The sequence below is a fragment of the Gobius niger genome, assembly GCF_951799975.1.
Source record: "Gobius niger genome assembly, chromosome: 10".
Classification (NCBI taxonomy): Eukaryota; Metazoa; Chordata; class Actinopteri; order Gobiiformes; family Gobiidae; genus Gobius; species Gobius niger.
In genome coordinates, this window is record NC_136861.1 from 35,473,931 (window position 1) to 35,499,769 (window position 25,839).

The 25,839-nt window shown below is 42.6% G+C and overlaps 1 protein-coding gene across 1 annotated transcript; it reads right to left on the reverse strand.

Annotated features, from left to right (window-relative positions):
* Positions 1-747: 747 nt before the first annotated feature.
* engase (endo-beta-N-acetylglucosaminidase) lies at positions 748-24,390 on the reverse strand. Its single transcript, XM_079565058.1, has 14 exons — positions 24,213-24,390; positions 22,601-22,680; positions 22,100-22,301; positions 15,210-15,358; positions 14,877-15,031; positions 12,227-12,375; positions 10,962-11,133; positions 7,371-7,474; positions 7,096-7,207; positions 5,288-5,472; positions 5,087-5,205; positions 4,917-5,013; positions 3,109-3,220; positions 748-1,200 (listed from the first exon to the last, which is right to left on the reverse strand). The coding sequence occupies exons 1-14, from the start codon at positions 24,314-24,316 to the stop codon at positions 793-795; spliced, it is 2,148 nt and encodes a 715-aa protein (XP_079421184.1). The 5' UTR covers positions 24,317-24,390; the 3' UTR covers positions 748-792.
* Between the last annotated feature and the right edge of the window lie 1,449 nt (positions 24,391-25,839).

Here is a 25,839-nt window from a genome sequence, read left to right on the forward strand (position 1 = left end):
GAAAAATGACCAAAAAAAAAGGTAAAAATGTGGCAAGAAAATTACAAAAATGTGATAAAAAATTGACAAAAAAGGGACAAAAAATTGATGAAAAAGTGGCAAAAATGTCACAAAAATGTCACAAAAATGTCACAAGAAATTGACAAAAAATGACAAAAATGTGATAAAAAAAATTGACGAAAAAATGAAAAAAAAAAAAAAGTGACCAAAAAGTGACAAAAATGATGGAAAAAAAAAATCTGATGACGTGAGGAAAAAAGATCCTCTCGGTTCAGGCGGGAGTTAAGAGGTTAAATTAGCCTTTAGCTTCAAGACAAACTCACTGATCCTCACAAACATAAACGTCTCCTCTATGGAAATATTTCTACCAGGAACTCACTGGTCTAAGCTAATCTTAAAGGGGCTGGAAGCAAGTTCGCCATTTTATACTCACTACTGCCACCTCAGGCCATATGTGTAACTGCACCTTCTATATTAAGCTCGTGCATGACGGCAATTCGGGCCGAAGTGATACATTTTTGAGTGACCGTACAGGATTTTAGAGGCAGTTGTGGTGAACAGGTCTGAGCTCATTCTACACATTAGGACATGGCTGGAACGTGTAGGGGGAGGAAAATACTTAATTTTAACATTTTTAAACTCCTTATAGTCCCTTTAATGGAAATGAATACGAACAGGAAGTACTAGCGCCCACAGCTTCAGCTCAGAGGAACTAGCGTAGCCACATTGTGCAACAAGCCGTATCGGACGAGCTGAAAATGTTTGAATGCTTTGTGAGGTAGTTGGGTCGCCCTAGTCCTCCTGCCTCTGCTCCTGCGAGTAGCTGAGCCTCACCCTCCCCCACTGGCTCTGGGGCAGGGCGAACCCGCTCCTCAGCACGGGCTCCACCACCAGCTCCAGCAGCGCGGGGGGCCCGGGCACAGCCAGCTCCGTCAGCCGGAACAGCCGAGCGTACGCCCGGGACACCAGCCGCAGGGGCTCCGCCGGGACCCTTGGGTCCGGGCCCCTCAGCCGGTGCCAGTGCACCCTGTAGTGAGTGACCAGCTCCGGTTTGAAGTCCCAGCGCAGGGTGGCGTTCAGGAGCGGGCCGGGAGGGTGGGAGTCGGCGGCAGCGGCGGAGCCTCGGAGCCAAACCACGTCGTAGATGCACAGGCCTTCGATGCGGTCAGGGGGCAGCTGGACGGCAGAGGCATCCATGAGCTGAGGGGAGGGGAGAGGAAGAAGAGCTTTTACTTTTGAAATGGACTTTTCCAAAGGTTTTACTGCCAGTTATTTAACCTCTTAACCCTCGCCTTAACCAAGCATTTTCTCCAGTTCAGCTTTACCCAAATCTAAAGCTTCATGACTGGAGCTTACAGCCTATACAGCATAGGCCAGTGTAAAAGCTCATTTGAAAGCTAAGACCTACAAAACTGATCAAAGATTTATCCTTTGCGTTGTTGCCACTTTTGCATCGTAGTTATTCGTGTCTTTGCTTCTGTTGCTTTTTGGTTGTTTTTAAAATCACTTTTTTGTCACATAATAATAAAGACGATAAATGAATAAAGATATCTTCAAAAAGGTCATTATTCTGGCTCTTTTGCCTCATGACGCTGTCTCTTCTTCTGCAAGATGGATCCACGTCTTCATCAAATTTTCCGTTTCTTGATAAGTGTCATCTTTTGTTCATTTGTTTCGTCTCATAATGCCTGTTATTACATCCTTGAGCCAACTGATATTTTTGGTGACATCATTGGGCATAATGAAGCAACATTTGGACCAGTTTCAACTTTAACCAGCAGCTTCTGTGGGGTATGTTGCTGCTGGGCTTGGTGTGGCTTGTTTTTCAGAATGCTTCGTTTTGTTACATTTTTAGAGGACTTTTTTTTGGGTTGAGTGAGTCGAGTTTGTTCTTCCTCAGGATCGCTGCTGAAAGTCAAATCCGTAGAGTTTGTGTTTCTTTTCCTTTTTGACCCCTCATCCTCATACTCATCCTCATCCTCATCCTCATCGGCTGTCTGCAGGTCAGTTTGCACTTCAGCTTGAGGTGAGGAGCAGTTTGATCATTTGCAGCTGTGCACAGCATTCGGACACTGAAGGACGTCCACGTCGGCCCTGGTTTCTCCTCATGCTTAATGGGCTTTTCAAGGTCATCCTTTTTAAAACGCGATGGCCACTGACAGAAATCACGTACCCAGAGATCTGGGACGACCTCCACCTCTTTAGAGTCCAGGAACTCAAAATAAAACATCCAACCATACAGCCAACAGCCAACCATACCTTATTTCAGGCTGTACGCTCCCCTTTGCTTCTCTGCTTCAGTCAATGATTTTTGTTGCATTTTTACTCTTTTTTGTCAAGTTTTTGACATTTTTGGACACTTTTTTGTGGGCTTTTTTTGTAGCTTTTTCATAATTTTTTGAGTCACATTTTTGTCGCTCTTTTGCTTCGTTTTCACCCTCTCTATTTTGTTGCCAATCTTTAAAGTGGAGCTGGAGAGCATGTGCTTGGTTAAGGCGGGGGTGAAGTGGTTAAAAGCTTTGTTATGATCAAATCAGTTGACCTCATTCATGACACGTCTATACACGCACGTTTGATTTGAAGCCCTTCTTACACAGGCGCTCTCAGAACATGTTCTAAGCCAAAAAATACTGCAGCTTTAGAATGTTATCAAAATGAATGAAAAAATAATATTAATCCTTTCTCCTGGTGAAGAACATATTTCAACAAATGATTTCATTTACAAATGAAATTGTTTGAGAGAATAACAGTGAGCAGTTTATTTGTATGACGTAATACGACAAACAGAACAAATGAAAATTATCCATCTCTTTTTTTGTTTTGTAATATCAGAATTTCCATGTTCATTTGTCACGTGAAGGTTTTGTTCCTCACAGATTCACTCACTGTGGGGATGTTTTTGGGAACTAAGAGTATTTTTATTTTTATTTATTGATTTTTATTTTTTTTTTATGTGTTGTGATGCCCAAATATGGAAGTGTAGAGACGTGTCTTTCTATTTCCACAGTCGAAATGACATGAGTGGTTCTTAGTGTTCTCCAGAAACGTCCTAATGTGGTACAAACGTGTTGAATGAGGTTCAAAAACTAAATAATGCTGCGTTCATACCATGATCTGTCCCAGTCTGCAGGAGAAGGGCGTGTCCTGGGGCGCTCCCTCTCTGTGGATGTTCACACACACCTCCCTCAGAGAACAGCCCTGGCTCTCCAACAAGGAGCACCTGCAAACACAGAGGATCTTTGAAAAGAACTCCGTCGTGAGGAGAGTTCGGCACAGCCAGGTCGCTCTCATCGCATGAAGAAAGGAATGATCGGTGGTCAGTACAGTCAAATAGTCAACCGGGTGCGTTTAAGGTGAGAGATTTAAACCGTTCTCCACACATTTATCTAGGCTTATGAGGAACTGAGCTTTAGACACTACAATAACAAACTAACATAAAGGCGAAGTCAAGAAATGAATATATGCAGAACTCAAAACGTCCCCGCCAACAATAACGCCGGATCCTTAAGATTAGGCAATAGAAATCAAAGTATTTTAAGATTAGGGCCATGGATAGGTTAAGGCTCGCATATTCCATAACACACATTGGATTAATGAAGAAATGAATAGACAGAAATCAAACTGAATTAAAATAAAGTCCGAACATGGTTTAAAAATGGCAAATCTGCCTTAAAAATGTGTACGATGCCCCTAAGACATGAGTGCCACTTCTGACTGTAAGCTTGTGATCTGGTGAGCCATTGACGAGAACATACTCCGCTTAAATGAGGGGGTGTGGGGAGTGAGAGGGGAGTGACGAGTTTAAGTTTAACTTCACTACTATTAAAAGTGAACATCTACCCCCGCACGTTAAAAGTCTCAGAAAATCCTTCAAAAGTATAGAAATACTACTGGTTATATGACTATGAATATTTTAGGTAGGTGAACAAAGCAGTGGATGCCACTTTTATGTTCATTCACTATTTCTAATTCTATGGTATTTTACTTGGTCGGCTGATGTTGCTTTTATTATTGTTTTTGTTAGAACCTTGTTACAAGATCCCGGGTTCGATTCCCACCTGGACGGAGCCTTTCTGTGTGGAGTTTGCATGTTCTCCCCGTGTCTGTGTAAGATTCCTCCGGTATCCCCTCCCACTAAAAACATGTACAATAGACCAGGATGAATGAGAGTGTTTGAGAGAGCGACTGTGGGACAACGGAAGGAGATTTGCCCATGGCTACTGATAGAGGATAACATTAAATCACTATTTATCATACTGGGTCAGGCTGTACAATCATACTCTCTCTATCATAGCCTTGACTGTGGTCAAGGTATGAATAGACTTGAATGGTAGGACTATTGCAAGTTCATGTCTCCGGGTCCCGCACCAATGGGAAATAAACATCTCCCGTATAACACACCCAGACTGCTGCCTATTCTTCATCTATCCTCTCGAACACCATTGTTAATTCTCTAACAGCTACAATCCGGTGTGGTGTGTTCATTAACATGTAATGTCCCAACCAAATAAACCAATAAATAAATGATCCTCTCTTGTATAAACCAACAATCTGCACCAAAACAATTGCAGATTGTTGGTTTATAGAAGAGCAACTTTTCATTCAAAGATTTAATATTACGAGATATTGCAAAACAATATTGTGTCCCAGCCCTAATAAACATAATTAAAGAGCTTTGTTTTTCTTTCTATGCAATTTGGTTTAATCAGAAATGAACAAGAACAACAAAGAGGCCCTTTGCTGCCCCCTGCTGGTCATTTCATATGTTTCTGACCAGCGGTGGAGCCAAGTTTGCTGGGATGTGAGTTGATTTCTTTCCTCTTCAAACAATGGAGGGCCAGGCCTCCATACGGTGACCATTTGAATAGTACATCACACAGCAATCATTTAACATTGGCATCATTGGTCCCTCTTACCTAACAGTCCACCCATTCTCACTGTGAAGTCCACACAGCTGAGAGAACTGTGTGACTAAATGATGGCCCTGGTCCAGAGCCACAGGAGACACTGTTACTGCAGACACAGAGAGGAGGCACAGGTCAGAGTGAACAAGGACACGAGGGAGGCCGTTTCCTGTTCTACTCACATTTATCCTCATTCTGATCCTGCACAGTCTTCTGCAGAGACAGGGACACTCCGGGCGAGGCTTTAAACACCAGAGTGACCAGAGTGGAGGAGGCCAGAGGCATGTGGAGAGACAGGACTCTGCAGAGACATTAGACAAAGCCAGTGGCGGACACGACACTCAAAAGAACAGTGCGAACACCTGCAGCGGCGGAGGACTGACCGGACGCCTGCAGCAGAGGTCTGCTCTGTCGGGATGAGGCCCTCGATGAGCAGGGAGGAGCCTCCGGTCCACACCTCGTCGGGACAGGCGCGGGTCTTCAGCCAGCCGCGGCCCTCTTTGGAGCTGGAGAAGAGCGGCTGCGGCTGCTGGGCGCTCAGGCTGAACCAGGACCTCTCACTCTGCCGCTGGAACACACATCACATCATCACAACATGAACAAAACCAGTCCAAGGATCCGTGAGCAGTTTTTCAAATAGAGACACACATTGTGAAAGAGCGGTTCAGGGAGCACGAGACATCAGTGCAAGCTCAAAATTTTAGATTTTTGGCGAGGACATTGACTGCCCAATAAAATTCAATATGGGCTCCATTTTCCAACTGGATCTCCAACTGGATCAGCACATGCAAATCTATGCATTTATCATTCCTAAACATTAGCAGAAGTAGCAGAATTAAGTAAACACAGCTTTAAATTCATCCATGCTGTTGTTCTGTGTCAAATTGTTGTCTTTATCATATTTTATTTTAATCTACTTGCATGCCCTTATAGTTTTAAATGTTTTATAGCTCATTATTTATCTACCAAGCTTATATTATTGTTTCATGTTTGTGTGGCACGTTGTTTGTAGGGGTGTAACGGTTCACGGGGATGTATTGAACCGTTCGGTTCGGCCTGTTCGGTTCGGTCCACTTGCGTACCGTTTCGGTGTATTATTTTCATTAAATAATTTAAATTTATTATTAGCGTCATATTAAGTGCCGCGGAACAAAGTTCCTACGCGAGTTTCCGCACGGACGCTATTGAAGCTGCATGAGTAGCTGAGAGAAACTACAGTCGTTGAAGGCGCTGGCTTTAAGTATTTGATTAAAAGTCTTGAGCCTCGCTACAATATCTCATCACGTCCGCACTTCAGCCAAAAAGTTATACCAGCGCTCAGAGCCGTTTCTTCCTATACGCAAACTACGCAAGGTGCGTAGTGTTGCTTCACTGATTAATCAACGCGTTGTTGTTACGGGGACAGGCTCTTCCAGCGCGCACTCACTCTCCGCCTACTTCGCCACATATAACACCAAAACGGAGTAGTCTGGTGAAGTGAATGAGCAGGAGAGCCCGACCGCCTTCCCCCTGTCTCTTCCAAAGCGCGAGTGCTTCTCCGCTCGTGTCCCCGCTCGGCCGTCTGTCTCCCGGTGCTCGCTTCGCCTCATGCGCGGCTCCTCCGCGGCTGCATCATGTCACCCGTGTCCCGGGCGCAGCTCTCATGTTTTCTCTGCGCGGACTCTGGGCCTCACTCTCATTTAAACCCTCTTCTTACTGTGTCTGGTGAGTCTAGAGCATCAGGACAGTAGTTTGGTGAGTAGACGAGAGTAAAAAGCCGTTCACTGTGGCCTTTTTGTTGAGTTGAATCCACATGGTTCTCATGAGTTACAGTAACTCTCATTATAAGAGTGCAATTTATTTAAAATATCACCCAAATGGGTCACTTTTATTCATTTTATGCAAGAATTCTATTGTGTATTGGCAGCTTTTCAAAAGAAAAATTTTGTTAGTTCTTATTTATTTGTACCGAAAATTAACCGAACCGAGCCCTCCAAAACCGTGAACCGAACCGAATACAATTTTAGCGTACCGTTACACCCCTAGTTGTTTGTGAACCTGTTCTCTAACAATGGCAATAAAAACTATTTTGTTTCTGATTCTGAAAAGTTTTGAAGATTCTAAAAGTCGACTTGCTTCAGATTGACCATATCTCCAGCAGCAGCAGCAGCATCACCAGAGAGCACACATTTAGTCCAGACAGATGTCCTACCTTCCCTCTCCAGTAGAAGGCCTTCCCAAAGCCCTGGCAGAAGGTCGAGGTGAAGGGCAGAGAGGACACAGGTCTGTGGATGGGCAGGTGGTCCGACAGCAGCGCCCAGAACCTACACACACACACACACACACACACACACACACACACACACACACACACACACACACACACACACACACACACACGCGCACACACACACACACACACACACACACACACACATTAAAGCTTCACAATGGAAAACACTCATCATGTCTCACATCTACACTCACTTGTCCTGATTGTGTCGGAACTGAGTCCGCTCCTGAGTCTCGTACACCCAGCCGGGAGCAAAGATGGCCGCCGAGAAGTTGTGTCTTCGGATCATCTCTAAGGCCTGTTGAATAAGGACTGGGTGTGATTTTTTGTCGTTTATGTGGAGTATGTATGATGCGTGGACTTGACAAACGTCATTTGACTTCATGAAGAACCACAGGTAAACAAACAACTGTTATGTCATGTTTTTGTAAAAGGCTTTTGGAAAGTAATGACAAAACAGAAAATGTACTGAGAGAGAATATCTTTCAATACCTTTCAGTGACCCAGCGGCTATATGGGTGGTACCTTCAAGTTCCATCCCGGTGGCTCCTATGATGCTTCAGGATCAATCTTCTTTCAAGTTTTTAAGGATTTTTGGTAGGTTTTCGGAGTGGAATGTATACGTAACCAGAGAAAACCTACCAAAACCCCCAAAAAGCAATTGATCATAGCGCGTCCTAAAGGCGCTATGCTAATCACCCAAGCATCCGCTGGGTCACTGACATGTCAAATACGCACTAATATCAACCTTTATTTTATACATAAAGAGTTGCACAGTGCACCTTTAAAGGTCCTATATCATGCAAAATCGACTTTGTGGAGCTTTTAGCCATGTTGTTTTGCTATTTCCTTATTAAAAACACCCCCAGAGTGGTTTGTGGCTTCATTCACGCAGCTCTCAGTAATCCTCCTGAATCCTGCTCTCTGAGGCTCCGCCCTCCTGCTCTCTGAGGCTCCGCCCTCTCCTGGTGAACGACTGAGTGTTCAGTTGTGTCGTAACAGCGGAACGGAAGTGCTCGACGTCTGTAATGTAATGTCTTAATTCTATGCTTATGGACGGATTTTAATTTGTAAAACAGCGTTTTCATTATTTCTGTCATAAGAGAGAAACAAAGAGTAAAAAAAAATAAATAAATAAAAAAATGAAAAAAAAAAAAAAAAAAGGAAGTGCCCGAGGTGCTTCCAGGTCAGCTGTGGCCAAAACAAACACATCCCTGAGCGTCTGAACAGATCAGTCATGTTTGCGCTGCAGCTGAAGATGGAGCTCGTTACCTACTCTGGACACAGCTGTTATTTATTCTTAACTAACGATAATGTCACGGACGGAGAAAAAGAAGCGCGTTTGGCTACGAGGACGAGGAGTTTATATTCAACCCTTTTCAGGAAGAGGCCACTCAGCTGTTTTTTTCTCCGGGATTCAGCGACTTTCACCAAAATATTGTTTTTCTGTGACTGTCACTGATGGATGTTTGTGAACCTTCACCTGAACCAAAGTGGATTAACTTTTATAACCAACGCAAGTCCCATAATGTAAACAGCGATGGACCAGAGCGGTGAGTCATTCCAAACGCGGGTTAGCTTGTGTGTTAGCATATTAGCATGTGTGTTAGCATATTAGCATGTGTGTTAGCTTGTGTGTTAGCATATTAGCATGTGTGTTAGCCATTTATGAAGCTGTGTTGCAGATGTCAACTCCTTATAACTGCATCGTGAAGTGACTTCACTTATTGCTGTTTATTTATATTACGGTAAAGTTGTATGTGCGGAGAGAGGGGGCGGAGTTAACTGAATTGAAGCGTTCTGTCTTCCGGGTTTGAAAAATACCTCCAGAAAACACTTATATTTATCACAAAAATGAGTGCTCCATAATGGTAGAGGTACAATATATCATATAAATGCCTATACTTAACTTTGGAATGGCTAAAATAGCATGATATAGCCCCTTTAATCATAAGCCAAGTCATTATAGGCTGTTTACAATGTTGTGCTGTCATATGTACTGTAAAACCAATAGTACAATTGTAAAAGCAATTTCGATTTGAAAATGTTGACCTAAGATCTATTGTGTATTGCTTTGTAAAACCAGTTGACATGATTTAATGACTCAGTAACTCAGTCCCTGCACCTTTCCTCTAACAAGTCCCAAAACCTCATTCAGAAATCTAACATCCTCTTTAAGTTGATCCAGTTTCTCATAGCGCATTCACGGCTTGCTTCCCTGCTCCAGGAGTGTCCAGGAAGGTCCTGGAGGGTCCAGGAGGGTCCAGGAGGGTCCAGGAGTGTCCAGGAAGGTCCAGGAGGGTCCAGGAGGGTCCTGGAGGGTCCTGGAGGGCCTGGGGGTGGCGGCCTATTGTCGTCCAACCACACAATCAGCTGTTAGCAGCGGAGCTGACAGACCACCATTCAATCATCACAGAGCCACATTCTCTGCTGCTGGCAGTCCAGAGAGACACATTTCCCTAACAATGCCCGAGTTTGGGACGGTGGGAGAGGGGAACGCAGAGGGAGCTCCAACACATGCAAACTCACAGACACAAAGGGTCACGAGGTTAAACTGCAGCAGGCTGGGGGTCACATATGAAGCGAAAAGGGGTTTTCCATACTGCACAGTTCAACACTACACAGGGCACAGCACAGCTTCAGACTACTCTGTACTAACATACTGCACAGTTCAACACTACACAGGCCCCAGCACAGCTTCAGACTACTCTGTACTAACATACTGCACAGTTCAACACTACACAGGCCCCAGCACAGCTTCAGACTACTCTGTACTAACATACTGCACAGTTCAACACTACACAGGACACAGCACAGCTTCAGACTACTCTGTACTAACATACTGCACAGTTGAACACTACACAGGCCCCAGCACAGCTTCTGTACTAACATACAGCACAGTTGAACACTACACAGGCCCCAGCACAGCTTCTGTACTAACATACTGCACAGTTCAACACTACACAGGGCACAGCACAGCTTCAGACTACTCTGTACTAACATACTGCACAGTTCAACACTAGACAGCACAGCTTCAGACTACTCTGTACTAACATACTGCACAGTTCAACACTACACAGGCCCCAGCACAGCTTCAGACTACTCTGTACTAACATACTGCACAGTTCAACACTACACAGGCCCCAGCACAGCTTCAGACTACTCTGTACTAACGCTTACAGTAGCCCTGTGTCGTGGTGGGCGGTCCAACAGAGGAAACACGACACACACCACTGCGATGCACACAATGAAGGCATCGAAAACAAAGCCAGGAAAGTGGACCACGAGTCTCACACTGGACAAAGGCCGCCTTTTGATGCAGAGTTATTAAAATTATTCTGAAATGCAAGCCAAAAACAGGAGATGAGAAGCAGATAGAAGATGAACTATGAAGGAACGCTAACATGGCTAATGTTATGCTAACAGCGGCTGATGCTATCAATCGACAATATGTGAAAATCACCAAATAATGGGTTTGTATGGAAAAGACGTAAATCGTTCTGGACTGTTGCTTTTGCATCTCAAAGTTGCAGCGCCCTCTGTAGACTGTAGTGGGAATTGTACAAGCTCTCATTTTTGTGCCAATGGCAACAACTTGAGGCAGCTTAAGTGAATCACTCATGGCGGGAAACAGGATGATGGCTTCGGGGTTTATCACACTTCCAGATTCAATCGAACGAAACAACAAAATCCAGGAAATACAGATCAGACAGCTCTACCAGCAGAAGAAGAAACAGTCAAATGAAAACAGCACTGCTCAAACCTGCGCGAATGGCAGTGCTGACCTTGTTGGTGTCGTACATTCCTCCCACCACTTCTCCTCGAGCGAACACGTCCACCCCGACGTACACGTCCGCCTGCCGGCCCTGCACGCCGCTGTAGCTCGCCATCCACTCCAGGTTCTGCTCCGTCCAGTTGTAGTTGGTGAAGAAGCCGTCGCACACGTCGAAAAACAACCTGTGGAAATACGGTTTATTATTTACTCAAATAAAAGCCTTTCAGGTGTTCAGTGTTTACATTCCATGCTACTTCTCGAAGGTCAAGCTGAACCTTTTTCTCTCCTATGCTTCAGTGTCACTGGGGTTAACCCTCCACTCAAAAGGGAGTCAGTAAAAACAGTGCAGAGTCAGGGAGCTCATTTTTAGATCTTGAGCAAGGTTTGGTCAGGACTAGATAGCTGGAAGATTAGCCTACAATTAGCTTTGTTGGAAAAACATGCACAATTTCAAACCCAGAAGGTGGGACATGTTTTTGTTAACATACATTGCACTTCTCTCTAGTATTTTTAAGGTAAAAAAATACTACTTAATTGCCAGCGCAATTGAGTGACTGGCCCTCAAATGCAGAAAATGGTGTTTTCTTCTTTTACGGTGGTGCTAAGCCGCACTTCAGCCTGTCCCTACGCTGTGAAAAAATCCTGGCGAGAACCCTGGTTATTGCTGTAATTTTGCTCTTATTTTATTTCTAATCCATGCTAAAATGTGGACAGGAGGTCCACAGGAAGTTAGCCAAAAAAGATTCCATGCACAGAGCCTCTAGACCAAAGGTCTTTAATCAAACACTAGATAAGACATGGCCACAGTAACACGATGGAGCAAATGGCAGTTCTGGCGGCCATCTTGTGACTGGCCCTTCTAACCCAGTACAATGCAATCAAAAGGGAAACCCCACTTATTTCCTTCATACTGTTTTGATCTATTTTGAGTTATTTCATGACTCTTTGATAATTGTGACTGACCTTATGTTAAATCTGGCAGAAAATAACGTTTTGCCTCAGAGGTACTACAGGGGCCCCCAAAGCTTGTCTACAAAACAAAGATATTGAAAAAAATAAATGTTTGAAAGGGAAAAATACATTTATTGACTAAAATATATTACTTTAAACCAGTGTTTAGCCAGTTGTCATAGCTAGATGTTGTTTTAACGTACATTTACCTGTAAAATAATTACAAATAAATCAATTGAATAGAGTAAGTTATAATTATTATTGGGGGACCCCGAGTAATTTTCTGATTTGCAAGGGGGCCACAATGTCCCGCTGTGTTCTGACCTGTTGTTTTCGTTGAGCTCGTTCTGCCACGCTAGATGTCCGGTCTGCACCACACTGTCGTACCACAGCACCAGGCCCCCGGACACCCGCTCGTGTGTCTGCTCCGTCAGGTACCGCAGGAACAGGGGCATGTTCTTCACCGCTGTGGCCTGCAAAGCACAGGGCGGGGCTCACTGAACAACACTCTTAAAGGGGGGGTATTATGCAAAATCGACTTTTTCAAGCTTTACATCATGTTATTGTGTCATTCCCTCATTAAAAACATGCCTGAAGTGTTGCCTTGGCACATTCACGTGTTTTTGAGTAATCTGTAAAAACTCTGATGGCGGCCATTTTAGGGATAGGTTTGCCTGAGTCCTCCTAGGAACGCCCCCACCTCCTGGAGACGCCTCCGAGCTTTCGTCACCAGCCGAGTAACCAACCACTGCTCCTCAGCAGAACCCCCTCCCCACTGATGCCACAGACAGCGTGTGGAGGGGGCGTGTCTAAAGGCTCAGAGGTTCTTAAAGAGACAGAGGCCTATTTCAAGACATTCACTACAGCCATTTTGAGAGAGACATTTTATACAAGGCAGTTATTCTAATTTACTGCATTTACAGACCAACAGAAGGTTTGTCATCATTGTAGTGTGATATAGACTGGTGCTATGTGACTGAAAAAAGCATAATGCCCCCTCTTTAATACATTTAAAACTGGAAATAACTCAGTTCAATAGCTCTTGGCCAGAGTGGGATAAACACTACCTCCTGTCCTTTACACACGAATATTTACGTCCTGTGTAAAAGTTTTAACATGTTGGAAGTGATTATCCATGTACTGTTTAAATATTTATTTATTTCAACAGGACACGGTTAGCGTAATGTTGCCTAGCCAATTTGATTAGACTTGAGATTCATAGTTTTTTGTTGTTGTATTACTTAGATAAAAGAGCTACAAGCAATAGTCAATCCTGCTAGCCTGCGCAGGGAAGACATTTTGACCATCTGATCACATGACCAGAACAATGTGAGTAAATAAATACCCATTTAAGCCCCTTGCCGGAATTTTGTAGAACATTATCCAAAAAACGACTTGATTCATCCCAAGCCCTGAACTGTGAGGTGAAGTCAGGTAATGAAAACAGTCATATTTAGAAAAAACGTATTTAGATGTACCAAGAGAGGATGTGTGGGTGCGGCAGGGAAACGCCTGAGGCAACCAGAGTTTACTCGGCACAAATTATGCAAATAAATATGCTACTAAGAATATTACAGTTTGAACAAAAATAAGTCCTTACTTATTTGTGTTATTTACACATTTTGTTATTTACATTTTGCGGAAGATGAGTTTGTTTCTTCTGTACAGATGTGAACACAAACTCTGTCATCGTGTTGTTTGTTGGTTGTTTAAAGGGATTTTTTTTTTTTTAGCCCGTAGGCTTCATTGGATAGACAAGCACAGGTTGAAATGGGGTGAAGAGCGGCCAGAGACTTTCTGTTGTTGGTGCTGGCACTAAAACCCACGCCGCTGAGAACACAACCGTTTTTCAATATTCATATCTTTGGTACATAGAGTTACTTGCAAAGGGACTGAAAATTACCCAAAAGATTTCCAGAAACGTTCAGTGGGAAATAAGTTCTTATTATTTCCCTAAAAAGTAATAATGTCTTGCCTAGCAAAGTGTTCTTGTTTATTTGCTAAAAACATCCTAATTTTTCTTTTTGAACTTTTTGAATCTTTTTCAGCATTAGACAAAGAATATTTTCTCTTATTTTAAGAAAAAACAAGATCACAGCAACTCTTAATTTAAGAACTGATTCTCACAGAGGGATAATACATTCCATTCTTTAAAGGGGGCGGCTCGGTGGCACAGCGGTTAGAGCCTCAGCTTCACAGCTCCCTGTGTCTACCACTAAAAACATGTGCAATAGGTGAATCCTCCAGCAGGTGATTCTGACCATCAGCCTGGCTCCACATCATGGAGACGGGTCCCCGGGCAATATTTTCCTTAAATATTAGTGTTTATTAAGAACATTTTGCTCAATAATGTGTGTAATTTAGAACATTTTGCTTAAATCAAGCAACATTTAAGTAAAATATTCCACAATTTTTCACTAAATAAGAATGTTTTCCTTAAATTATTCCATTTTCTGAGGACATTTTGCTTAATTCTAGCTATTTATTTGCTTAACTTTAGTGTTTCTTTCTTGTTTTATGATTAGAAAAACATTCTAGAAATAAGAATTCTTAGCAAGAAAAAAATGCTGACCCCTTTGGCAGAATTTTTTCCTTAAAACAAGACAAGATGTCTTATTTTAAGATTTTTTTTTCCTTGTTTTTAGTAGGGCACTTTTTGCAGTGCTGACCCCTCATTCATGTGCAAAGGAATAATTGCAGTGTTAGGAATTATTATTGCTATTAAATCTTGCAGCCTTAGTCATACCGCCTTTGCTCTGCCGGATCCCATCACACCTCGGAAGCTAAGCAGGGAAGGGCCTGGCAGTAGTGTGTGAGTGGTCGGAGGGGCCGATGGCGCAGGCTGGTTGCCTCGCTTCCTTTAGTCTACCCCAGGGCAGCTTGTAGCTCACCACCACCAAGTATGGAGTGAATGAATAATGCCCCCTGGACCCTCACTACAACTCATTATCATTATTCAAATAGTAATACTCACACTTAGCTGGTTCTCGATGTTGATGAGCCAGCCGTCGAAGCCGTAACAGTGGCAGATTTGCACCAGTTTGTCAGCCACAGTGCGGTACGACTCCTCATCTTTCAGGAAGGCCTCGCACGCTTTACCCCCCTCTGTCCACTCGGTGATGAATGTTCCTACAGGCCAGAGACCAAGAACAAAAAAAAAGAGCATTTAACATGATCGTAACGACATGATTACAAAGATGAAAGTAAGGGCTACAAGAATGAATTGCAATTGATATCCAATCGACATGGGATTCTTGTCTAAGTTAAACAATTCAGAATTCAGTCCCGTCTTAAATGTCAGCGTTACCCAGGACGAGGACCCCGTGCCTGTGCGCTGCGTTGGTCCACCCGGCGGGGGGGATGGTCACCATGTTGTGGGTGAAGTAGTTGAAGATATCGATGTGCTGCCAGTGGTAGAAGGAATAAGGCTGGTCCGAGTCTGAGCCCTGGAGGAACCTCAAAACAAAACGATCAAAGATGGTAACTTTGATCACACTTTTGACATCTTTGGTGAATGAATGAAATAACAATAATACTAATAAATAATAACAACACCAAAAGCTCTATAATACTGTAGTAGCAACAACTTTGTTTCAGTTGAATGTACTGTGTAATGTATTTACTGTGCTTTTGTCTTTAACCTGTTCATGGTCTCATACAGTAACACAAGCCATTTATAAGGCCATGGTCAAGGTCAAATTTATTTCTAAAGCACATTTACAACAACTACCGCTGCCCAAAGTGCTGTACACTGCAAAAAGTAAATAACTAGATCAGTATAAACATCTCAATTTGAGCATAATAATCCAAATTTTAGTTGTTTTGACTAGTTAAGAATTTCTTGGGCAATTGTCCTAGATTATTTCACTTGTTCTGAGATGTTTCTGACTCATTTCGATACATTTCGTCCTTATTTCAGGTCTTTTTCTTTGCCAATGGGGAAAGAAAATTGGTCTTATCTCATTGGCAATTTTACTTTCTTATTTCAAGCGAGATTTACCCTAGAACTGGTCTGAAATGTCCACAAACAAGCAAAGTAAACTTGGTCCGATCAGGAAAAGTGTCTAAATGAGTGAAAACCGCTCAAAACAAGATACATTTCCTCAATTCAAGTCATTTAAAGCAGCACTAAGTAACGTGTTTACCTTAATAAACCCTCCCCGTAGTCCCTGTGGGGGTGATACAAGTGTTTATGGGATGATTGGAGGGTCTTTCATCGCCCCCTGGTGTCTCTGGACAGAAAACCATGTTTGCAACTTGACTGCCCCCGGTGCGGAGAAAGCAATACACACTAATGGAATCACGAAGAAGCAGCTAACATGCTAACGGGCAAAGCTAACTGCGGGCTAACGTCACTTTAAACAGTATTTACAGCCAAGTTTGAGTGAAAAAAAATATTTCCATTGTATAATTGGATGCACAGTAACCCTCTCTCCCTTCACCTTTCCTGTCAGCGTAGTATTTACTCTCCAAGACAATTAAGAAGTTAAAAAATCGTACGTTGCTACTACACCTGCAGTTGCGCTTATGGCCTCTAGGGGGAAGAGTTACTTAGTACTGCTTTAAGCCAATGCTTGATATTTACTTTTTGTAGTGTACACGGGCAATACGAAGTTTCAACCAAGTTTAAATACATCATTACATTACAAACAATAGCAATAACAAGAACCATCCATCCATCCATTTTCTTCCGCTTTATCCGGGGCCGGGTCGCGGGGGCAGCAGTCTCAGCAGAGATGCCCAAACTTCCCAATCCACACACACCTCCTCCAGCTGTTCTGACCCCGAGGCCACACCTCCTCCAGCTGTTCTGGGGGGACCCCGAGGCGACACCAGGCCAGCTCGGAGACATAGTCCCACCACCGTGTCCTGGGTCTTCCACGAGGCCATGTCCCACTAGGACAGGCCTGGAACACCCCAGGAGGCATCCGGAACAGATGCCCGAGCCACCTCAGCTGCTCCTTTCAACGTGGAGGAGCAGCGACTCTACTCCGAGCTCCTCCCGGGTAACTGAGCTCCTCACCCCCAGCCACCCTGCGAAGGAAACTCATTTCGGCCGCTTGTATTCGCGATCTTGTCCTTTCGGTCATTTCCCAAATCTCATGACCATAGGTGAGGGCGGGAACGTAGATCGATCGGTAAATCGAGAGCTTTGCCCCGACTCAGCTCCCTCTTCACCACGACAGACCGATACAGCGACCGCATCCCTGCTGACGCCGCACCGATCCGTCTGTCCAGCTCACGCTCCATCCGTCCCTCACTGAGAACAAGACCCCGAGATACTTGAACTCCTCCACTTGAGGTAAGGACTCCCCACCGACCTGTAGAGGGGAAGCCACCTTTTTCCGGTGGAGAACCATGGCCTCAGATTTGGAGGTGCTGATCCTCATCCAACAATAACAAGAACCACCAAAGAAAATCCGGCTCAGCTTGGTTTGAAGGCCAGTGCAAACAGATGGGTCTTCAAAAGGGATTTAAAAACATTCAAAGACTGAGCTGTTTTAACGCTCAAGGGAAAACTGTTCCAAGGTGTGGGCGCCGCAACAGCCAAAGCTCGGTCACTCCTAGTTCTCATCCGTGATCTGCCGACCTCGTTGTCCTCTTTGGGACATGAACTGACCGAAGCTCTGACAGGTAAGACGGGGCCATCCCATTTAAACACTTAAAAACCATCACTAGGATCTTAAACTGGATCCTGTAGCTCACTGGGAGCCAGTGCAAAGAGGCCAGAACAGGAGTTATATGCTCATATTTCCGTGAGCCAGTGAGCAAACGTGCGGCAGCGTTTTGGACCAGCTGCAGGCGATGGATGGAGGCCTGGGATAATCCGTAGTATAAAGAATTACAATAGTCCAACCGGCACGAGATAAGGGCATGGGCTTTACTTTACTCAGAAGGCGTAACTGGTAAAAGCCACATTTTTCTACCGAACTGATCTGCTGATCCAACTTGAAGGAGCTGTCAATAATCACACCCAGATTTCTGACTGCTCGGTGACAGCGGTGACTCAGAGGGCCTAAAATAGAAGGATCAAAAAATGTTACAACCTCTGTTTTAGAATCATTAAACTTTCAAAAGTTTAGAGCCAACCACTGTTTAACTTCCTGGAGGCAATTTACCAGGACATCTGCCATACATATCTGTATTTGGTTTTAAATTTATAAGGAGACAATGTATCTTTCAAGATTGATTCTTACTGTATCAGACTACCTAATAATGCAGCATTTCTGTTTATTTTTTGATATTTTTAAAGCGGTGTTTGTGACCCTCAGGGAGATTCATTTGGCCAACGTTATCTATTTGACGCAACGGCTGCTGGCTGCCCTGCTTTTTGACCACAAACGTGGGGGCCGCCATCGCTCCGCCGTTGCTGCAGTACCTCCATATCGCCGCTAGGCCCCCATTGAAAAGCATTGGACTTTAGACACGTTAAAAACTACTTTAAAGCCTGGTTTCAATTGTTTCAACACTAGACTAGGCTAGATATTCCTCCTGAGATAACGCTGGGTTAATCACAATATATGAAACCAGGCTGGTTTTCGTAATATGAATTTTAGAAATCTCGTACTTAATGAGGGTCGGACTGTTAGCATTGGAGCAGCGCGAGCTACACGTCACACAAGGGCCGAGTCAACGGTGAAGATCCCGCCCTTATGCCCTTTTTAGGAACATGCTTCGTCAGAGCTGGGGAGGGGGGAGTCTGTAAATCCGCCATCAATTCCCCCACGGCCGTGGTCATTCTGGTAAACGGGGAGGAGTGAGCAGAAGACGTCCATTTTTTCTACAGTCTATGATTTGATGATACTTTTGACTGTTTAATTGGCCCATAAACACAGCTATTGTCAAATGTACGCCCACAACTTTCACTTCTGAATCACAAATCAAGATCCATCTCAATGTCACTTTTTGGCCTGAAAATTGTTGAGGACTCCTGCTTTACATTCAAGAACTGTATTTTAGTGCACAGTAAATACATTCATTTTTTTAAGAGTACAAATGATGTCATATTTTGTGTATACTGTAAAAGGTTGGCAAATGTAACTGGGATATTATCAAAACCTAATTTAAAAAGAGAACAACCAAATGAAGAAGAGAAAGTATATTAAAAATCATGTAGTAAAAGGTTATGAAGGGTTGTGGGAATATCATCAATTGGACTAAATTGATGACTAAAGGTCCTCACATTTTGCTTGATTCCGTCTTTTAAGATTTCTTTTGAAAACTTTAAGAAATTGGTTCCATATTTCATAACTTATATGTATACAAGTATCCGCTATATACACATGATTTTGAACTTTTTTTATAAATAAAAAACTGAAAAGTGGGGAAAAGTATCTACCCCCCTTTCCTTTTAGCGCAACTAATTGCCTTCAGAAGTTGCATTATGGTTTTCGGAATGATCACATGTTGACCCAATGACTAAACAGAGCCTACCTGTGTGTGATCTGATGTCAGTTCAAATACAGTGATGTGTGATGGTCTCAGAGGTCTGTTTAGAGATTATTGTGGAGCAGACAGCTTTGAACATCACTTGGAGTACAGTTAAATACACCACCCAGGTATAGAAAGAGTCTGGCGTCACTGCAAACCTACCAAGACACGGCCGTCCTCCTAAACTTACTGACCGAACAACGACAGCACTGACCAGAGCTGTTACCAAGAAGCCTATGACGACCCCGGATGTTGGCCTATTAGACCCTATGAGTCGTACACTGGACACATCTGGCCTTTATGGAAGAGTGGCTAGAAGAAAACCATGAGAAGTCCCATTTGCTGTTTGCCAGAAGCCACATTGGGGATACAGCAAACATGTGGAAGAAGGTGCTTTGGTCAGTTGAGACCAAAATGGAACTTTTTGGCCTATGTTTGGTGTAAAAGGAACACTGCACACCACACTATGATGGTGGTTATATCATGCTCTGGGGTGTGCTTTCCTTCAGCAGAGACAGGGAAGATGAAGGGAAGATGAATGGGGTCAAATACAGTGCAATTTTGGATGAAAACCTGTTGGAATCTGCAAAAGACTTGAAACTGGGACAGAGGTTCACCTTCTAACAAGACAACAACCCTAAACATAAAGCGAGAGCAACAATGGAATGGTTGAAAACCCAAAATATCCATGCGTTAGAAAGGCTGAGTCAAAGTCCAGACCTAAATCCAATCGAGAGTCTGTGGAAAGATCTGAAAACTCCGGTTCACAAGCGCTCTCCATCTAATCTAACTGAGCCTGAGCTGTTTTGCAAAGAAGAATGTGGAAAATATTCCAGTCTCAAGATGTGCAGGACTTGTAGAGACATAACCCCCAAAAAAGTTCAAAACCATGCATAAATTTCATTTCACTTCACGATTGTGTGTCACTTAAAGCATGACCTCCACAAAAAATTCTATTAAATATATTCATGTTTGTGGTCCATAGCGTGCCAAAATGTCGAAAAGTTAAAGGGGGCGGATACTTATGCAACCCACTGTATATGTACGGCAAACAGGTCAATGGAGCCATTCTCTGCTGGCTCAAAGAGGAGCAGCCCTCCAGTTTAGTTTAGTTTAGTTTATTTATTTCTTTATTTGAACAGGGACAGTGTACAATATACATTAACCTCAAAGGGAGAGATGCTGTACCAGGTTATAGCACTTGTGCTCATTTCCACCTGTAGTCCCTGGGCAGACTGATGTCAACAAAGTCATAAAAATACTATTACAGAAATAATACATTTCCCCCAAAACAGCATTAAAATCAACACACACTTCATTCATTCAAAGCATTAGATTGCACGCTCTTGCACACACACCAATTACAGGACATTATGGGAACAAGTTTGTTTTAAAATAAGACATTTTTTAGCCTGGTGTGAAAAAGTGTTAAAATTTACACATGTGGTCAGCTCTGTTGGAACATATTCCACTGTTTGACGCCACACTGGAGAAAGCGGAGCTGCGGATTTACACTGGGGGGTCCTGATTTACACTGGGGGGTCCTACACTCGCCCCGAACAGTCGACCGAGTGGCTCAAGATGAAATTTCTGAGCTCAGTGAAATAAACTTTTTTAATGGAGGAGCTGCTGTACCATTAATTATCTTGAACAACAGACAGAGATTTGAATATATGATTATGTTTTCATCTTCAGGAAACGTCCTGACTCTCCTGATTAGTCACCCCACCACTGGCTGCCAGCCATTATGGAGAAAATGTAGGGGACACAGAATTTTGTGCTAAAATATAGAACATCTACTAAGTAAGGATTAAACAACGAGGAGCCGCATTAGACGGTTATAATGCACGACGCGGAGTCAAGAACACCACGACGCGCAGCGGAGTGGAGTTACTCCGCAAAGTGCATTATAACCGTCGAATGCACGGCTCCGAGTTGTTTAATCCGCTTATACCAGGGTCCCACAAACGTTTATAATAAGTATTTGTTTCATTTACTAAACTCACTAAATCTGCCAGACTACGGGACTATTTTGTGTGGGTTATTAGCCGGTCACTGAAGGCTGGTCTCAGAGCGAGTCATTCTCCGCAGCTATTACGAGGATCTCAGTCAGGCTCAACGACACAACATCAGCACAGAATCACAACACAACAGGACTAACCCGGAAACACTTTTCCCTGGAAGGAAACACCGATATGCGGCACTCGTGGGCAGGAGTTATTTACCTTTCACGCTGTTTAACCTGAAGCTAAAGCTAGCTAGCTCAACCAGCTCAACTGTTTATGGAAACAGCTGCGGTGGAGTCGCTCACACCTGGGCCCCCCCAACTCAAACTAACATGTTTGACTTTACTAATCCAGACAAATATGTTTAAATGCTGGATCATTTTATGTACGCCTGAAAATCATGAATAGCCTTAACCGTTTTCAATAGAAATGTAAAGCTCATATGTTATTAACAGTAGCTAACCTAGCTGCTCACTCTCCTCTACAAACATTTATCAAACATTTTGTTTTGGCCAAAAACGTTGAAATTAAACAAAATCCATCTCATACGTTCCTGTCAGTCACTAATTACGCCTTTATCTGACTCAGCTGTGTCATGCGTTGCTATGGCGATGCCACAGCGGAGTGACATCCCAGTGATTTAACTACCGGACTACGTGTGCGGTTATACCAAAATAATGCACCAGCCAATCAGAATCCAGTATTCACCCAGACCATGGTGTAATGTGGATTAATAAACAAACGTTCATAACAAACGTACCTGTCGTCCAGGTAGCCGCCCATCATGTCGTGAGAGACCAGTGTCCTGAGCGCAGTGTGGGACAGTGGGGGGTCTCGGGGGGACAGGGGGACAGTGGACACGTTAAAGGGGTGGGCCTCATTCCTCTTCCAAGACAGCAGGTCATCCAGGGAATTCAGGCCACCGATGATGGGCTCGGTGGTGTCCGGGTCGTAGTATCGGACTGAAAAACAAAATACAAAGTAGCGGTAATACAGCTGTACTGCTACTGGGACTGTTGTTAAGTGTCGGGTAAAGAAATTAGCAGTGCCCAACCCTACTTGTACATTTCATTCCAACTGCCTTGCCCCGATTTGGTCTTTCACTTTAGAGCGGAACATATTGCACAGAAACCGGATCAGAGAGACATCACAAATATTATTCTATGGCTTTCGGGGCTAACTTGGATACAGAAAATGTACGTCGTAAACCACCGAGTAAATATTTATCGGCACAACCTACAGAAATAGAACCTGACCAGACCTGGGAGCTGTGAGTCATCGTACTTGACCACTTCATGGACGCCGGTGAAATCCGCGGGCTGGTCCAAGCACGACTCTGGCCTGTAAATAACAAACACACAGCCTCATAAGTTCCAATAGTGCTCTGGAACTCGATGTAGTCATTTCACAACCTTTCATAACTCTACGGCCGATTCACTGTTTTTGAAGGAAATAAGCAGACAGTAAATCCACGCTGAACCTTTCTGTTGTTGTTGTCTGTTGAATTGAGTCCAAATGTTCACTAAATAAAGTGTGGCGTAAATTGATGAGGAGAAAGATTCTTTTTTTTCCCCCAAAGGAGCAAATTCATGATGTTGTTGTGGGGTCCTGGCACTTCATTTGCTGTCCAGACGGAAACCACGTGGGGTCACTGTATTTGTTTAATGTGGATAAGCCATGTAGGGCTGCAACTAACGATTATTTTGGTAATCGATTCATCTACCGATTATTTTTACGATTAATCGATTAATCGCTTGGCTGTGAATGGTGTATGAAAATTTTATTTTTTCATTTATTTTTAATCACATAAAACTAATGGCATCTCTTGAGGACACGTTGATGGAGTAAACTTAAACTGTGTTGTAAAGTGTTTTTGTCGTGCCAGTTCTGCTTTATTAATTGGATGAGACACAGACAGATATCTATGAAATTTTCAATGTACAAAACTCTACAGACCCGAGCTTGAAAAACAAAGTAGGTTTCCATCAAAAATAAAAAATGTTCATGTAATTTTTGCTCTTTTTAAATCTGTGATTACAAGAAAACGATTAATCGATTACTAAAATAGTTGACAACTATTTCAATAATCGATTAGTTGTCGATTAATCAATTAGTTGTTTCAGCCCTAAAGCCATGGATTTATTATATTAACCCTCTATCTGTGCCCAAGGTACACTCGCTCTATGTGACACATCCTTAGTTACTCATTGTTATCTAGATATTTAAAACTATTTAATGCCTTTCTCTTCTTTTTGTCATTGTCTGTGCTATCAGTTTGTATTTACTTAATCTCTTGTTTTGTTTTGTTCGTCTTATATTATATTGTCTTGTCTTCTTTTGTTGAATTGTTTGCCGTGAGTTTGTCTGGCTCGGTGTGCTACAGCAATGGGCTATGTTGAAAGGCCTCGTGCCATGTATCACCTCTGGCTGTTTTAAAATAAAAATAATAATAATAAAAAAAAAAAAGATCTATTATATTAAACGGGGACAGGCGCAGTAAGTAGTACATATGTATTTACCATATTAGATTAACCGACCCTTTGGAACGTTGTTATTCATGCTACGGAAACGCAAGTTGCTGTGTTTTTACCACACAAAAATAAATTGACATACACTTTTTACATACTTGTCTTGTGCACATTGTTACATTTCAATCGTGTAATAGTATTGCTTAGCCTGGCGGTCAAAAAACAGGGGGGAAATAATCCACATTTCAAGGAGGATATTAAATTAGCGATTAAAAGCGGTTCTGTGGGAGCAGTGGGGAAAGAATAAACATCATTTGATTAATTATCTCAAGATGTCACAAGGCTAATCATTGCTGCTGTCTGTTGCTTATTCACTGTAATAACTATAGTGTAAATACGACTTACCTGCTAGTTTCACTTTTGTTTCTTTTCCCTCCCACGCCACTTTCATCGTTTTCTTCGTGGCGTTTTGCTCGTGCACGAACCTCTCCGTCCACCTGCTCTGACATGATCCAGGACGAGGCGAAAGTACAGTGTGCATTTGGCGAAAACTTCACTGAATGAATAAGGAACTGAAAGGGTCCGCAGCGCCTCCCTGGGACTTCCGGTAGTCAGAATTTCAAAATAAAACTGTCATTTGTTTTCACGCTTGCGCTTTTTTCATGTTTTTTTTTTTTTTTTTCAAAAAAATGTCACAAAAATGTCACAAGAAATTGACAAAAAGTGACAAAAATGACAAAAATGTGACCAAAAAATGACCAAAAAATACAAAAATGTGCCAAAAATGTGATAAAAATTTGACAAAAAAATGACAAAAATGTGATAAAAATTTGACAAAAAAGGGACGAAAAATGGATGAAAAAGTGGCAAAAATGTCACAAGAAATTGACAAAAAATTGATGAAAAATGACAAAAATGTGACCAAAAAATACAAAAATGTGCCAAAAATTTGATTAAAATTTGACAAAAAAATGACAAAAATGTGATAAAAAATTGATGAAAAAAAAAAAAAAAAATGTGACAAAAATGTGATAAAAAATTGACAAAAAAAGGACGAAAAATTTATGAAAAAGTGGCAAAAATGTGATAAAAAATGGACGAAAAAATGAAAAACAAACAAAAAAATGTGACCAAAAAATGACAAAAATGATGGAAAAAAATCTGATGACGTGAGGAAAAAAGATCCTCTCGGTTCAGGCGGGAGTTAAGAGGTTAAATTAGCCTTTAGCTTCAAGACAAACTCCCTGATCCTCACAAACATAAACGTCTCCTCTATGGAAATATTTCTACCAGGAACTCACTGGTCTGAGCTCATCTTAATGGAAATTAACACGAACAGGAAGTACTAGCGCCCACAGCTTCAGCTCAGAGGAACTAGCGTAGCTACATTGTGCAACAAGCCGATTCCCACAATAATGACAATAATCAGTTCTGCTTTAATCTACTTGAATAACTTGAATAATGAATCCCTAGTTGCAAAGTGGTGACAGATATCTCATGCATTCAAACAATGTTAGATGCTTATCAAATGATATTTTTCCCCCCGATAATATATGATCAAAAGTTAATTAATAAAAGTTAACATGATTAAATGTGAGTCACGCGTCACTGTTCCCGAAACAAAATATTCAAGTCAAAGGGCGATAGGGAGAAGGGCAGCGGACAAAGGGACCAGTTTGCTTTTGTTGTCCGTAAACTCAGAGAATATATCACCAAAGAGATCACCTCCAGACAAACATGATTCTTAGCAAAAAAATAGTCTTCCTGCTTTGTTTTTGGGACCATATTGGAGGTTATAATATGCTATTTGCCTCGTAAATCATTACTAAAAAATATATACATACAATATACATAAATATAATCAGAAAAATATAAATCAACAATAAACCATGCGACATTTTGAACTGTGGTTTTGAGCCTCTACTCAAGTAGTGTTTTCTTCTGTATCCTGAAGCCAATCACTGTTGTCCAAAGGCTCATGAGGCGGAGCACCATGTCAACAATGAACAGAGTTGAAGGCCCTATATCTGTG

Coding starts and splice junctions, on each gene's coding strand:
- engase (XM_079565058.1), bottom strand. CDS start 24,316: ATGTCAGAGCAGGTGGACGGAGAGGTTCGTGCACGAGCAAAACGCCAC. Junction 12,376..14,876: donor ACATCGAGAACCAGCTAAGT/GTGAGTATTACT, acceptor TGTGCTTTGCAG/GCCACAGCGGTGAAGAACAT. Junction 7,475..10,961: donor GAATGTACGACACCAACAAG/GTCAGCACTGCC, acceptor CTTATTCAACAG/GCCTTAGAGATGATCCGAAG.